The sequence below is a fragment of the Ranitomeya variabilis genome, chromosome 8, assembly GCF_051348905.1.
Source record: "Ranitomeya variabilis isolate aRanVar5 chromosome 8, aRanVar5.hap1, whole genome shotgun sequence".
Lineage (NCBI taxonomy): Eukaryota > Metazoa > Chordata > Amphibia > Anura > Dendrobatidae > Ranitomeya > Ranitomeya variabilis.
Genome location: NC_135239.1, coordinates 82,847,949 through 82,864,292, shown reverse-complemented (window position 1 = coordinate 82,864,292; position 16,344 = coordinate 82,847,949). Strand labels below are relative to the sequence as shown.

Genomic DNA, 16,344 nt, shown 5'->3' with positions numbered 1-16,344 from the left:
ATATGTTAACTAGAGTGTGTCTGATAATGCAGACATCTGCATGTTCACGGGCCTCTCCTGTCTGTGAAGGGGTTAATCCCGAGGTCTCTTAACACCATGGGTTCAGCTGTATATCAACAAGGTTAGAACCAATGTCTTTACAAAGCACCGCTGGCTCTAGAGCTCAGAACACAATACTCATCCATAATGCTTCCTATTCCGGGCAGGAGATGCTGCGAAACGTATCGTCATCCATAGAGCATAAGCATTAGCAGGGTGTAAGCTGCGGCATCTATGGGTGCGTGCATGCAGAGTGCCATACCGGTGACTTTACTGAATTCGATATTAATGAGTCTTGGAAGCAGAATAGTCTATATACCTGAACTTACCATATTTAGGTATGTCTGCTCGTTCCTCTTTTTCTTGGTCTTAACCGCTTAGCTAACCCTCCAGTAATTATCTATTCCCCTTCTTTACTATGGCACTTTTTCCGTGTTAGCGATATAACTAGTTAACGATTAGATGATGATTAAAATACGTTATTCTTTTTATTTTTTAAACATTGAAGGAAAAATCCAAAACTATGAAAAAAAATGTTGTCCATTTTCATAGCTTGTGTTTTTGTTTTTTTTCCAAGCTGTACCCCCAAAAATTGAGGCCAAACAATTAGAAAGCTGTCCTTTTTATTTGCACTGTGTCAGTGGGTTCTACTTATGTCATTTACTTGAGAGACGAGAAAACAGTACTCAAAAACACATGCAGGGGCTGAGGCAAATGCAAAATTACAGGTTTTTATTGAGTATCAATTAAAAGACCTTTATGTAGCCCAACAAGATAGACACGAAAATATGTTGGTGGGTGAGCCAACAAGGGAATCCCCGTAATACATGAACATGGGGTGTATAAAAGGTTATATATGCTAAAGAACATATCATGATGGACATTTAAAAAATACAACATCAAGCATCTATGGTACATAAGGTAACTGAAGTAGGAGTGCCAACAAATAATAAATCCATGAGAATAGAATCCCATAAAATACATATAGTGCAACAATAGTAGCAAAGGGGTAGTAAGGCTCACTTACCAAACACTCTACACGTGTTTCACAAATGCTTCCTCAGGGGTGCAATATGTACTTGTTCAGGCGTGAGATATGTACTTGCTCAGGGGTGCAATATTTACCTGATCAGGGGTGCAACGTGTATTTGTTCAGGGGAGCAACATGGACATGTTCAGGGGTGCAACGTGTACTTGTTCAGGGGTGCAATATGTCATTGGTTAGGGGTGAAATATGTACTTGCTCAGGGGTGCAATATGTACTTGTTCAGGGGTGCAACAAGTACTTGTTCAGGGGTACAACATGTACTTGTTCAGGGGTGCAATATGTCCATGGTTAGGGGTGAAATATGTACTTGCTCAGGAGTGCAATATATACTTGCTCAGGGGTGCAATATGCACTTGTTCGGGGGTGCAATATTTACTTGTCTTCTGGGCTCACAGCGAGACCTGAGATGGTTGAAGAACGTTATGGATTCCAGGGACCATACATTTAGTAAATATGTTGTAAGGTACTAAAACATTAAAGAAACCCTGAAAGTTTACTTCCTCTAAGATATCTGTTTATAGGAATTTTTTAAAGTTTTTAGTTTTAGAATTTTTTTTTTTTTTCAAGAAAAAAAAAAAAAAGTACGGTACTCAAGTTTTTCAACCTTGCATTGTGGCTTCTTCGGTCTAAAAATAGAATGTCTATTCACTGTTTTTTGTATACTATATATTATAAATGTCCTAAATGCGGATATCTCTTTTAACTCAGAGAAGGGCGCTATCAACAAGTTACCTAAGGGTACTGTCACACAGTGCAATTTTGATCGCTACGACGGTACGATTCGTGACGTTCTAGCGATATCCATACGATATCGCAGTGTCTGACACGCAGCAGCGATCAGGGACCCTGCTGAGAATCGTACGTCGTAGCAGATCGTTTGGAACTTTCTTTCGTCGCTTGATCACCCGCTGACATCGCTGGATCGTTGTGTGTGACACCGATCCAGCGATGTGTTCGCTTGTAACCAGGGTAAACATCGGGTAACTAAGCGCAGGGCCGCGCTTAGTAACCCGATGTTTACCCTGGTTACCAGCGTAAACGTAAAAAAAAACAAACAGTACATACTTACTTTCTGGTGTCTGTCCTCCGGCGTCTCAGCTTCTCTGCACTGTGAGCGCCGGCCGGCCGGAAAGCGAGCACAGCGGTGACGCGGTGACGTCACCGCTCTGCTTTCCGGCCGCTGTGCTTACACAGTGCAGAGAAGCTGAGACGCCGGAGGACAGACACCGGAATGTAAGTATGTACGGTTTGGTTTTTTTACGTTTACGCTGGTAACCAGGGTAAACATCGGGTTACTAAGCGCGGCCCTGCGCTTAGTAACCCGATGTTTACCCTGGTTACCCGGGGACTTCGGCATCGCTCCAGCGCCGTGATTGCAACGTGTGACCGCAGTCTACGACGCTGGAGCGATAATCATACGACGCTGCGACGTCACGGATCGTGCCGTCGTAGCGATCAAAATTGCACTGTGTGACAGTACCCTTATGCCCTGAATTTTCTTTTTTTTTCTGAATGTTCAGTTTATTCTCTAGTGACCACCTTAAACACACAACACACACTTATCCTTTGTGCTGCACATGATAATAGCCTTCTTGAGCTGAGGAGTAAACATATCAATGTTATTAGGTCACTGATCTGCACAGTGGAACGGATTGTGCCATATAATCAGTGAATACACGTGGCGAGGTGACCTCCCACTTAAAGATATGCAGACGTTATAGTACATCTGTTTTGAAAGCAGCTTTCGACACATTTACCCTCCACCTTAAAGTCTTGTTGGTCACTTCTGAAGATACTTCTTTAACCGTGCTCGCCCCGGCTGGCTCCTGCTCAGATATATATTTGGCATTGGACAGCTCTAATCTTTTCAGATAATTCAAAGAATCAATTAGGCAAGTGTGTAGAGGGATCTCCTGTCTGATGTTAGTGCCATTGGCCTCCTCAGACGCGCACAGTGTAATAAGCATTGTCAAGGTCTCGACAGACCGTTTTGTGCCGGCTAATTTCAGAATTCCAGAATAAAATAAATCTTTGCTTCTTTTGACATTTGAGTATTTATTGGACTTTCTGCTCACTTCGTATCGTGTCTTGGTACGAACAAAACTTTCTGTAGCCAATCAGATGTCAGGGATGTTCTTTAGGAGGAAGCTCCTGGTAAGGTTGTATGTGGCGAGGGTGAGTACATAATGAGAGCAGGCGAATCTTTATCATTACCGATGCACTAACTGAGGGTCAGACTTTACACCCTGAGGTAGAGGGTAGTAATGTGTGACTCTAAATTGGAGAGATATTGTAGTGATTCTAAGTGCATCTGCGTATGAATAAAGTCCAACTGTTATAGGAAATATATTTATATATTCCTATTCCAGATAGAGTTCATGCACACTGCCCATTTGTACGGAGCCGTAATAGGGCTGCCATAAAGGTCCCTGTAGTTTCAGAAGTTCATGTATTCAACATCTACTATAAGGAAACAATAAAATACATTTTTAATATTTTACCAGTACTGTTAGGGCTCATCCACATTAGGCTGGGTTCATACCATTCGCCATATAAATGGGAAAAGAAGTTAAGAGCTCTGATTGTAGTAGCCTGCTGCATGTGTTGGAGCATTGCTACGTCTGCAAATGACAAAAGATTCATAGTTTTTTATAATTTTTACAATAAATATATTACTTGCAGAGCAACCGCTTACGTTATTTTGGGAGCAACTCACAATATCCTTATCATAATCCAGTTCATGGCCATTGTAAATGTATGTGATATGGGCCCAAAAATGCAACCAAAAAAGTTCCCCTGCAGAGTTAAAAAATGAAATGGCCACCTCTTTCATCTTTCCCTTAGTAGGCGCTTGGTTAAAGGAAAAGGCACTAGATTGCAAACATCTCTTTATAGACTTGAAAAAGGTATAAGACACTAGCGCTCAAAACATTTTTTGGGGGGAAATAGGATAAGCTGGATTCTGCTGACAGTGAAACAGGTCCTGTGTTACCCCCCTAGGGTTATAGTAATTATTCATCTAGTTATCTATTGCGCTCAACAGCTATATTAACATACAGAAATGAATGGGAAAGGTATGTGTGAAATCATGAAATAAGAGCAAAAAGGGCGCTTGTGGCAATTAGAGTGAGGTAGATGGCGGTATTAGTACATTCTGGTAACAATGGTAAAAGAGTCATACGGAGTGCAGGGGTCGAATCCTTACACTGTATGACTCTTTTACCATTTGTTAATTTTGTTTATATTGAATCAAAGCAATGTTGTTAAATTCTGGAGGACTGAGGTCAGGTTCACATTAGTGTTCGGGGCTTTGCGGAGGGCTGCGTACGCCCTCCACTAAGCCCCGCATACTTCTGCATACTTCTGCATGCGTCCTGTGTACCTATCTTTAACATTGGGTACGCAGGACATGCGGATGTATGCTGATGCGTCGTTTAGATGCACCCGCCGTCCGCACAAAACGCAACTTGTTGCGTTCCCATGCGGTCGGCGGGTGCGTCAAAACAATGCATCCGTATGTCCTGCGTACCCAATGTTAAAGATAGGTACGCAGGACGCATGCAGAAGTATATGGAAGTAGGCGGGGCTTAGCTGAGGACCTCCGCAGCCCTCCACAAAGCCCCCGAACGCTAATGTGAACTTAGCCTAAGTCTGCTACTTTCCATCATCCAGGGATCACCAACCATATTTCTGCCTGGGGACTATTGCTAACATTACCCAACTAATGCACATTTTTATTGCCCTATTTGTATAGGTGTTTATTGTTACCGGTATGTACCAATACCACCATCTACCTCACCCTAATTCTTTTTGCTCTTATTTCAAGGTTTCAAACATACCTTACTCATTCATTTCTTTATGTTAATATAGCTGTTTATTGTCATAGTATTTATTCATCTGGTTATCTCTATTTTTACCCTGGTATCCTATATTCTTGTGTGTTTCACCTGAGCGATTTGGTCAAATAAGGGCTCAATTGGTGTCCTATATATCAGTTAAAAGTATGACCTTATTCCGCGCCTGTGCTGCATCCATAAATGCTTATACACTCACCGGCCACTTTATTAGGTACACCTGTCCAACTTCTTGTTAACACTTAATTTCTAATCAGCCAATCACATGGCGGCAACTCAGTGCATTTAGGCATGTAGACATGGTCAAGACAATCTCCTGCAGTTCAAACCGAGCATCAGTATGGGGAAGAAAGGTGATTTGAGTGCCTTTGAACGTGGCATGGTTGTTGGTGCCAGAAGGGCTGGTCTGAGTATTTCAGAAACTGCTGATCTACTGGGATTTTCACGCACAACCATCTCTAGGGTTTACAGAGAATGGTCCGAAAAAGAAAAAAAATCCAGTGAGCGGCAGTTCTGTGGGCGGAAATGCCTTGTTGATGCCAGAGGTCAGAGGAGAATGGGCAGACTGGTTCGAGCTGATAGAAAGGCAACAGTGACTCAAATCGCCACCCGTTACAACCAAGGTAGGCCTAAGAGCATCTCTGAACGCACAGTGCGTCGAACTTTGAGGCAGATGGGCTACAGCAGCAGAAGACCACACCGGGTACCACTCCTTTCAGCTAAGAACAGGAAACTGAGGCTACAATTTGTACAAGCTCATCGAAATTGGACAGTAGAAGATTGGAAAAACGTTGCTTGGTCTGATGAGTCTCGATTTCTGCTGCGACATTCGGATGGTAGGGTCAGAATTTGGCGTAAACAACATGAAAGCATGGATCCATCCTGCCTTGTATGGAGCATCTTTGGGATGTGCAGCCGACAAATCTGCGGCAACTGTGTGATGCCATCATGTCAATATGGACCAAAATCTCTGAGGAATGCTTCCAGCACCTTGTTGAATCTATGCCACGAAGAATTGAGGCAGTTCTGAAGGCAAAAGGGGGTCCAACCCGTTACTAGCATGGTGTACCTAATAAAGTGGCCGGTGAGTGTATATCCCCTTGTATGTCCTCCAAAAACCTTTTTCAGTTCTCCCACGCTGTATGGTAATTGGGTTGGTCTGGTCCGATGGGTGTGGTTTTGGGCCTCTCCATGCCTCAGACGACGACGTCTCGCGTCATACATATTGGCAGGCGAAATCTTGTGCCTGCGCACAGAAATCGTGGCTCGCGCATGCACACTTATGTTTTCGACTCTGCCCGCAGTAGGGCAATGTGGATGACACAAGGCCACATCCACGTCAATTAAAGGAGGACAGTGAGGAGCAGCCAGGATGGACGGAGAGGCCCAAAACTATGCCCATTGGACTGGACCGGCCGGATTACCATACAGCGCTGGAGAACTTAAAAATGTTTTTGGGGAATATACAGGGGGAGTCAGGGGAATGAAAATGTATGGAATTCAGCACAGGCACTGAATAAGGTGATAATTTTAGTTGATATGTGACAAAACTGGTGACAGCTTCCCTTTATATTTACTATAGGTAAAACATGGCACATCGGTCAATTCATCTTGTACTCTCAATATTTCACCCTGCCTTGTAGACTCCCACTCTCCATCATCAAGTGAGTGTTCTCCTATATAACTGTTCTTCCTGACCCAAGAGCTTTGTTACTCTGATAACTAGGGACTGTAAATAACAAAATCCCATCCCGTGAGTGATGTTTCTCCCTCTCATACCTTACAAGCTCTTAAATCTTCTCGATTAGTTCCTGATGAATATCATGAGTCCCTTAATCAATGAGATGATAAATTGCAGTCTCTGCAGATGTCTTTTAGCATTCTAGGTTGTGCTTTTAAATGGCCCAAGAAAATCCCAATGTAAGTGGAATATCCGGTAACCAGATGGATTATATTTAATATACTGCCTTTATTGTAGTTTCATGAAAACTTTAGGCTGTATATATCTGCTTGGTTGTTCCATTTTTCTATTCTGTCTTAGGAACAGACAAATGGAGTTGGTGCCCAAAACGACGTTATACAGCAGGAAGCAGACGGCACCCCTTTGATTAGTATGGGATCTTTTGGTTTTTGTTTGCTGTCAATGTTTACAATGGAAGTAAAAGTGCAGCCTGCAGAACGTTTTCTTCCATTCTAAAAAGGTGACATCAAATGGAAACCAGACAGACGCCATAATAATGGTTGAGACCTATGTGGGTCAGTCAGCAAATGGGCTCTTTGGGGCATAGATTGCTTTTGTCTGTTCGTAAAATGGAAGAGACAAATGGCACTTCCAATTGGAGATTAAAACTTAGCCTTAAACAGGTTGCCCACCCCAGTATGTCTTTGGCAGTGATTGACTGCTGTAGTTATACGCCTTCACCATCAAAACAAGTGAGCGGACCACCTCGAGATGTGGACAGTGGTACAGAGCAGTGGCGGACGATTGGTAGGTAAGTATTTAGATATTAAAATTTTTCCAGTACACTGGGCTCATTTTTCAAATAAAAATAAAGTTGGGCAACCGATTTATAGGGAGTCACCCACCGCCTCACACACTGGCAGCATTCAGACAGTGCTCGCTCTGGGAAACTAGCACAGTCAATCAAAACCAGGGGCAAGGACCCCAATAAACACATGGGGAGGTATACTGGGGCCCCAAACTCTTGGCCACGCCAAGGGTGCACCGAAGCCTCCTCATTTGCATATGAATTAAGTTATTTTCTCAGGCACTGTACCAGTAGTAGCTCAGTAATAGTATGGTTGTTATAGGGGCGAAGTCCACTACAATATTATATATTCCATTTAAAATGCATTTTGGAGGGTGACGGGCTCAATTTAAGATTTTGGAAAAGTATTACTAAAATAGGTTGTCTCAAGGAGACAACTCGTGTCTTATTCTGTTAGATTGGAGAGTCACTGAGTAAGAGCGATCTCACTGTTGGAGTCCTGGTTATATTTTACATGGTCGTTCGTTACATTGCAATGTGTGGCCGGTGGCAGGTTTCCTGATAACAGCTTTTTGCCGGTCTCTCCAATAGACTGTCCTGCAGAAATCAAACTCTTGATAGGGCATCTTTCTAAAAAGTAAAGGTCTTGTCCTGTTGAAACCACTTCAAATTGCAGAATGAAAACGCCGTTTCTAGAGAGAACTATAAATAAGACGAGCATGTCGTACATAGGCATAGGACGGTATATTATTATATATTATGCAGTATTATTAATCTCATGTTATTTCTCTATACTTGCCATAATTGTACATTTACAAGGGGTTAGTGGCAGTTGAGCTAATGAGTGACTGATGTTGTATTGTCACCAGAAGACAGCTGCCTGGGCAGTGGTGACAGCGTGTGACAGAGTGCAGTCATGTCCCAAGAGAGAGCGTTCTGCAGTATAGGCTCACCTCCCGTTATCGCGACCCTTTCCAGATGCTCCCCACCGCCTCCTGGTTCTCCATCGTTTGGCAATCAGCCCTAACGAGCTCTCTTGGGAGCTCTCGGGCCTTGCGACCAGCCATATTTAGTGGGGTTAAATGAACTCGGCTAGCCAAGGTCCTGCATCCCATCACAGGCCCAATTATCCATGTTCTGTAGCCAAAAGAATCCATACCGCCTTTCTGGGAAATTACATAGATCTCAGACATCACAGCTTCATGTCAGTATTTCATAGATATGTCTGTAAGGCAATATCATATTTATCATTATAAATTATATTATCGCTCTTTGTTTTTATTACATTTATAATTATCTGGTTAAGCCTATACTGATGTATCTGTTATTATATTGTGTCTTATTTCTGCATTTCAGTTAACAGCTTGTGTTCATGCATCCGCCTCTCTGCTGTACCCCATGTATTGGCAGCACATTTACATCCCTGTTCTTCCTCCACATCTACTAGACTACTGTTGGTAAGTGCTTTCCTATGTGGCATCACTAGCGTCTCGCCACTATGCCTTTTAATGCACAAGTTGTGTCCTACAACTAAATATTATTGAAGAACTTCATGAGTCGCCTCATAAAGCGAATATTGAGTCACACCAACTAGTCTGACGTCTGTGTAATCTGTATACCATACAATATTTGTTTTCCAATGTTGGAGACAAATTATGCTACAATTTATTACAAAGGATGTTCCCATCATATAATGTAATGGTGTATGAGATATGTCATACCATTATGATGAGGCCTGTGTGGTCTTTAGGACCTCTCTGACCCCATGAATGACTGGTCCTTCACCTTTTTCCCAGCACATCATCGATCCCATTCATCCATTGTACTGGAAGACTCTATTGTAGCCCTATTCTGATTAATTTAAAAAGGAGCTACACCGTAAAGTGACTCTGAAGCCCCTTAATTCTGAAGATTTAGACAATCGAATAGCCACGATTTAACAAGTGATGGCGCAATACGCCATTAGTTGCAATGGTTAATGCACCTTTTATAGAAGAATACAATTTTGAAGAACTTGGGTTATAAAGTTCTCTAGAACTTGTGAGCACTCAGTTTGGGGGGAACTTAAGCTGGTGCTAAATGTAACATTATTGGAAGGACACTTATGATGGATTTACTTCAGTACTTTTGAGTGGAATTGCAGTTAACAATTTTATGGGGGGCACTGTGACTGGCCTTTTTTTATAATTCTTTATTTAGTAGAATCAGACAGGGAAGCAATACAACCACTGCATTAACATAACATCAATGTTTGCCAATAGAAAACGTAACAGAGGATGAGAGGTCATGGATCATCCAGTAGTGTAGCTGGATCCTAGTCCGAATCTTAGAAGGTTTTATCAAAAGTAAGAGGTCAAAGATAGGCAAAAGAGGGGAAAAGTGAAAGAAGAGAAGGATGAGGAAATGGAGGGCTGCTTTATGTTCACACATCAGTCTTTCAGAAACATGTTCAAGAGGTTGTCCACTACTTAATCAGTGATGATCTGTCCTTAGGATAGGTCATCAATGTCTGATCGGTCGGGGTCCAACACCCAGCACCCTTGCCAATCAGCTGTTCTTGGTGTTGTCGTCGGTGGCTGGAAATGCTCAATTGCGAGCTGCTCCGTCTTCTGATAGTGGCCGCGGCTGGGTACTACATATTCACCTCCTATTGATTTTAATAGAAGACAGATGTGTAGTGCTCGGCCAGTGCCACTATCAGAAGATGGAGCAGCTCAGTGATTGACCATTTCCGGACGGTGATACTAAACAGCTGATTGACAGGGGTTCATGGGTGTCCAACCCCAACCAATCAGACATTGATGACCTATCCTTAGGATAGGTCATCAATGATAAAGTAGTGGACAACCTCTTTCAATTGTCTGTTGACTTTCCAACCAGGTAAACCATGTGGTTCGGAGCATTGTAGATGTTATGTCCTTCATATACATGATCTCGTTGACCTTTGACAACCATAATGAAATAGAGGGGCAAGCAGGCTTTTTCCAGAATACAGGCATGAGCAGCCATTACCAGGAATTTTACTTGGGACCGTTAGTAGGAGGCAATTGGAATCTCACAGTAATGTAACAACAGCAAGGCAGGGCCCATCTCTCCTGAGAAACCTATGACTTTACATATAATGTCTTTCATTCCTGACCATAGTGGGAGAAGTGTTTTACATGACAAAATGATAGGCATGAATAAACCTTCTGCCTTGCCACATCTCCAACATGTAGATCAGATGAGGGGAAAAGAGCATGCAGACAATTTTGAACGCTATACCAATGGGAAAGGAGCTTATAACCCACTTAATAAAATCTAGAGCTTATTGAAGCCCTGTGTATGAGGGAGAAAATAGAGATCTTTGTAACTGTTTTTTTAACATAGCGATACTTTGATAAGTCTGCTTATAAGTTGCCAACAAAGTTTGTGTCACTCCTTTCTAGTAATTTAAGTGGGGCTCCTAAAATTTTGCTATTGGACCCCCACTAATCAAAACATGTCGCTAACCCTTAGTTACACATTACCAGAGTAAAGCATATGAAGTCTATGACTAATTTTGTCAAAGCTGCTGCCATCCACAAAGCTGTGCCTCACCAACAACTGGGTGCACTTCACCATTCAGATCCATTTGATAATCTCTGCTTTAAAACGTAGGGTCTGATTCTTCAAGATCTGCATTCTTCATGCTGGTGTTGATGAGGAAATGTGCTGGAGTCAGACACTTCTGATTCATGAAGAGGTTCACGCCTTATCATGAATCAGGAGCATCGGACAAGTGGCGTACACCTCTGTGTGCACCTTGCCACCAATCCTACTAGAGTAAGGTTTGTGGGGTAGTGAACACCACTGCTCATCATGAATTTGACGAGCATCGATTGCCACGCCTCAGTCTAGCCTGACTTTGTCGGATCTGGTCGTAAATGGCATGAGTGCCAAAAATTGCTACATTTTAGCCCAAATTATGCGACTTATCAAAGATTTTTATGCCATAATACTGGCACAAAAGCATTGATGAATCGGCCCTGTGTTTTTATGTGAATTGCTGTTTAAAATGCAGTAGCATGAGTGCGCTGCCTGTGCCGACTGATGTTGTTTCATCCCACACAGAAGCACAACACACAACAGTATCACCTGCAGCATGATGGAGAACATGGGGGATATTTCTACCATCAATCCGCCTCTATGTCCATGGGCATCTCCTTTGGACACCAAAAGAGTATTGATTATGTTCTTGCCTGAAGAAGTAGCTCTATAGTGAGGAAGCAGATCATCGGACCCAGTGTATATTAGGAATTTACACTCTCTATGAGTACTATAATGTTGTGGCAAAATGTCACATGCAAATACTCGGAACATTGGCCATCAAGTTGTCCACATTTCAAACCACAATGCGTTGTAAACACAAGCTACATTTCTCTTATGTTCCAGTACATCTAGAGGGAGACATCATAGATTGATTATGTAACATCGGCATCCATCTGTCTCCTACTTCTTACTAAGATTCTTTGGTGGGTTATAAAGAAGTAGAGGAGAAGAAGGGCATTGAACCCGCAGGAACCGCCTGTAGGGGTTGTTTGTAGACTGACACCATGAAGACACGGAGTAGGATTTTCTGTATTTCCTTTTTCATGTAATTGCATTTAAATAATTAAGTGCAGTCTTAGGTTGCTTTCACACATCAGTTTTTTGCTGTCAGGCACAATCCGGCGAATTTTGAAAAAAACGGATCCTGCAAAAGTTGCCGGCGGATCTGTTTTTTCTCATAGACTTGTATTAGCGACGAATTGCGACGGATGGCCTCACGTTTTATCCGTTTTTTGCTGAGTCCGTCGAAAATTGTTTTTCTGGCAGCCGGAGTAAACGGACACAGTGATGTTTTTTGTGTCCGTCGAAAAAACGGACAGCGACGGATCTATCACCATCTGTCGTTTGCTATAATGGAACCCTATAGTGTCGGATCAGTCAAATGACGCAATCCAGCGTCGAATTCTGTTTTTATAAACTGAGCATGCGTTTTCCATTCTGGGGTCTCTCCCTCGCGCTCCGGATCAGCTAGTTGGATCCGTCGAAAAAAACGGATCAGTTGCATCAGTTTTTCACAATTTGCGACGGATCCGGTTTTTTTTTTTTTTAGAAATTCGCTAGATTGAGCCTGACGGCAAAAAACTGATGTGAGAAAGTAGCCTAAGGCTGCAGTTTTCGGAGTTTCTCATATTTTTTTAAGGATCGCTTACAAAATTAAAAGTTTCCTTTTACTCCCTACAAAATAATTTGGCTTTATCCTTGATAGACACTTGGAAGTTGTTACATATTTTAAAGTATACTTCTAAAGGTGGAACATTAGGCTCTGTGCAGATTGGTGTCAGTCTTTACAGGATTCATGGTGTGGTTTTATTTTTTGTTGTTGCTGTTAAGAATTATGTAGCAGGTTATTGTATTTTGTACAAAAAAACAGCAGAAACCAGCTGTAACCTTAATGTGAACGGAGTCTCAGGATTTGTACCCCAGGACTGTTTTATATTACTGGGCATGGTCTTGATGTCTCAGTGACGTGTCCATGACAGCAATTTTCAGGCAAGTCACAAGACCAAAGATGTATAAGGGTATGTGCACACGTATTTGTGAGGGCTGCGGATTTTTCCGCAGCGGATTTCATAAATCTGCAGGACAAAAACACAGCGTTTTTCCTGAGGATTTATCGCGGATTTGCCGCGGATTTACCGTGGTTTTTGTGCGGATTCCACTGCGGTTTTACACCTGCGGTTTTCTATTATGGAGCAGGTGTAAAACCGCTGCGGATTCCACAGAAAGAAGTGACATGCTGCAGAATGTAAACCGCTGCGTTTCCGTGTGTTTTTTTCCGCAGCATGGGCAGAGCGTTTTCTGTTTCCCATAGGTTTACATTGTACTGTAAACTCATGGGAAACTGCTGCGGACCCCCAGCTACGGATCCGCTGCGGATTTGCAGCAAAATCCGCAACGTGTGCACATAACCTAACAACTTGTTGTCACACGACTATTTTACAGGGAATCTCTCAGTAGGATGAACCCTCCTAAGCCGTCTATATGGACATGCAGGTTGTAGGAAGCTGCATAAAGTGCTACCTTTATATCTGTGAACCAATGTCTTATTCCAGAGAAATCCATGTTTTTCTTATGTGAATTAGCTGTTCCAGGCTATGGGCCGGACACTGCTCTCCTTGACAATCCGCCTCCAGAGCTTATTTTTTACCCCTCGTCACCATGGCTAATTTCTGGGTGGGTTCATTTTTTTTCTCCCCAGAGCCATACCTTTTTTTAAAAAAATTTTTCATCAATATAGCCATATAAGGGATTATTATTTGTAGGACAAGTTGTACTTTTAAACAACGCTATTCATTTTATCATGTGATGCACTGGAAAACGGTAAAAAAAATTCCAAGTGCGTTCAAATTCTAAAAAAAAGTGCAATTTCACAATTGTTTTGGGGGTTTTATTATCCAGGTCAGTATGAGTATGCATGCATCGTTTTTTTTATTTAAGTGGTAAAAAAAAAATTAGAAATTCTTTAAAAAAAAAACAAAACCCTTTCTTGTGTTGTCATTTTCCGAGACTCATAACGTTTTCATTTTTCGGGATATGGGGCTGGGTGAAGACTTGTTTACTGCGCCAGGAGCTGACATTTTTACTAATACCATTTTGGGGTAGATATGATGTTTTAATTATTGCAATGTTGCAGTGGCCAAAAAATGTACCGTAATTCTGGCGTTTTGATTTTTTTTCTCATTAAGTCATTTACTAATCGGATTAATTTATTTTATATTTTGATAGATCTGACTTTTATGAACACAGTGATAGAAAATATTACAAAGTAAAATGTCTCTTTTGTGCCCTTCGGATGTTAAAATATCCCAATAGAATAGTAGAACATTTTACCAATAGAATATTAGAACATTTTAATACCCTATGCAAATGCCCTAGAAAACAGTGTCCACATTTTGCCTCTAGAAAGTGGTAATGACCCATGTGCACCTTTGACAGTCATAATACTCTGGGTGCTTCAATAATGCTTTTTAAGTGCCTGTTTAACATTTAATAATGTCCTCTGAGTCTTCCCATGTACAGCCCCATATACACGGTATGATGGGCCCACATCTCCCCTATATACAGTATAATGCCCACAGCTCCACTATACAGCCCCCCTATACTCTGTTTGGTGGACCTACAGCTCCCATATACATAGTATGATGGCCCTACAGTGCAGCGCCCCAGAGTCCTGGTCGTTGCTGTAATGTCGCTCTTCCACCAGGGGGAGTGATATTACGTCTGATTGTACTAAAGGAGTTCACCTGAACAGGTATCACAGTCACACACTACACTTCACACTCCAGTCCACCAGGGGGAGTAAAGGTTATATGTACTAGGCCACTCCTCACAGATGGGTAAAACTGGTGGGTTGGATAGGAAGTTAGACAGAAAGCTACCTGGGTTTGACCCAGAGAAGACCTGTCAGGCAGACAGGGGGAGAAGGAGGAACATCTGAGCTGCAGACAGAGGGTCTCTGTCAGGGGTGGGATCCTGCCAGAGGCCAAGCACGAGATAGAACGTTACGGAGCTGCACCTGCACTTCATTGCGGCAGCATCCTAAGAAAGAACACGAAGCGAAGTATATTGTGGAGAGTGAGAAACGAGATCACAGCACAAGGAGATAACACCGGGAGCAGTCCTGCCTTAAGACCGGCAACATCCTTCCGAGGCGCGTGGCCAGAACACCGAGGGAGTAATAGGCTCTACGCATTACTTCAGAGACCGGCAGGACAGTTAATTCCAAGTTGGCTGCCCGACCTTAATACCTATGAAGACAACGGAGGCAAATTGTGGGAGAGGGGGCGTCTCTAGGGTCCCTAGGGTACTCTGGACTGTGGACGCTGAAGTCTTCAGTAAAAGGTAAAGAGACTGCAGCCTTTGTGTCCTCGTTATTCATTGCGCCTTACGACGTCCACCATCACCATCTACACATCTGGGAAGCCCTGGGGATATACTTCACCTGTGGGAAGGTACACCATCTGGCTGCCATTCCATCAGCCCAGCGGACCCCTAGCAGCGTCGGTCACCCTGACCGAATACCAAAGGTGGCGTCACGAACACCGTACAAACCACTACACCTTTAATTGGGCGCCACTTAGAAGGGCCACGGACCGGGTCGGGCCACCGTGACATCCCTAGAACTGAGAGAGACAGACCCGGTACCGAGTACCCCACTGCCCTTGGCCTGGGGGTGATCCAACAGCTCCCAAATACATAGTATGATGGGCCTACAGCTCCCATATACATAGTATGATGGGCCTACAGCTCCCAAATACATAGTATGATGGGCCTACAGCTCCCTTGTTCACAGTGTGATGGCCCCACAGCTCCCCTATACACAGTATGATGGGCCCACAGCTCCCGTTTACACAGTATGATTGGCCCACAGCTCCCTTATACATACAGTAGTATGATGGGCCCACAACTACCCTATACACAGTATGAGGGGCCTACCACTCCTCTATACAGAGTATGATAGAGCCAACAGTAGTCCTGACACTGTATAATGGCCCCCATATTGTTTAATGGTCCCCACAGTAGTTTCCAAACTATATAATAGCCCCCCACATTAGGTCTTATACTGTTTAATGACCCCCACAGTAGTCCCCACACTGTATGATGGCCCCCACAGTAAGACCCAAATTTTATAATGACCCTATCATTAGGTCCATGCTATATAATGACCTCTTCACTTTATGAACGTCCCCACAGAAGTGCCTACAATGTATGAGGGCACCCCACAGTAATCTACACACAGTATGAGGGCTCCCCATGGTAGCCCCTGCACTGTATGATGGCCTTCCACAGTAGCCCCCACACTTTATGATTGCCTCCCACATTGGCCCCTTCACTTTGAGGGCCC

At 43.0% G+C, this 16,344-nt stretch overlaps 1 protein-coding gene across 6 annotated transcripts in view; it reads left to right on the top strand.

Moving 5' to 3' along the window:
• DENND1B (DENN domain containing 1B) overlaps window positions 1–16,344 on the top strand; it is a 246,050-nt gene that overhangs the window by 130,537 nt on the left and 99,169 nt on the right. For all 6 annotated transcript variants that reach the window (XM_077278453.1, XM_077278450.1, XM_077278455.1 and 3 more), the window contains one exon: window positions 8,787–8,887. In XM_077278453.1, the coding sequence (XP_077134568.1) occupies window positions 8,787–8,887 (101 nt within the window). The remainder of the gene's footprint in view (window positions 1–8,786; window positions 8,888–16,344) is intronic.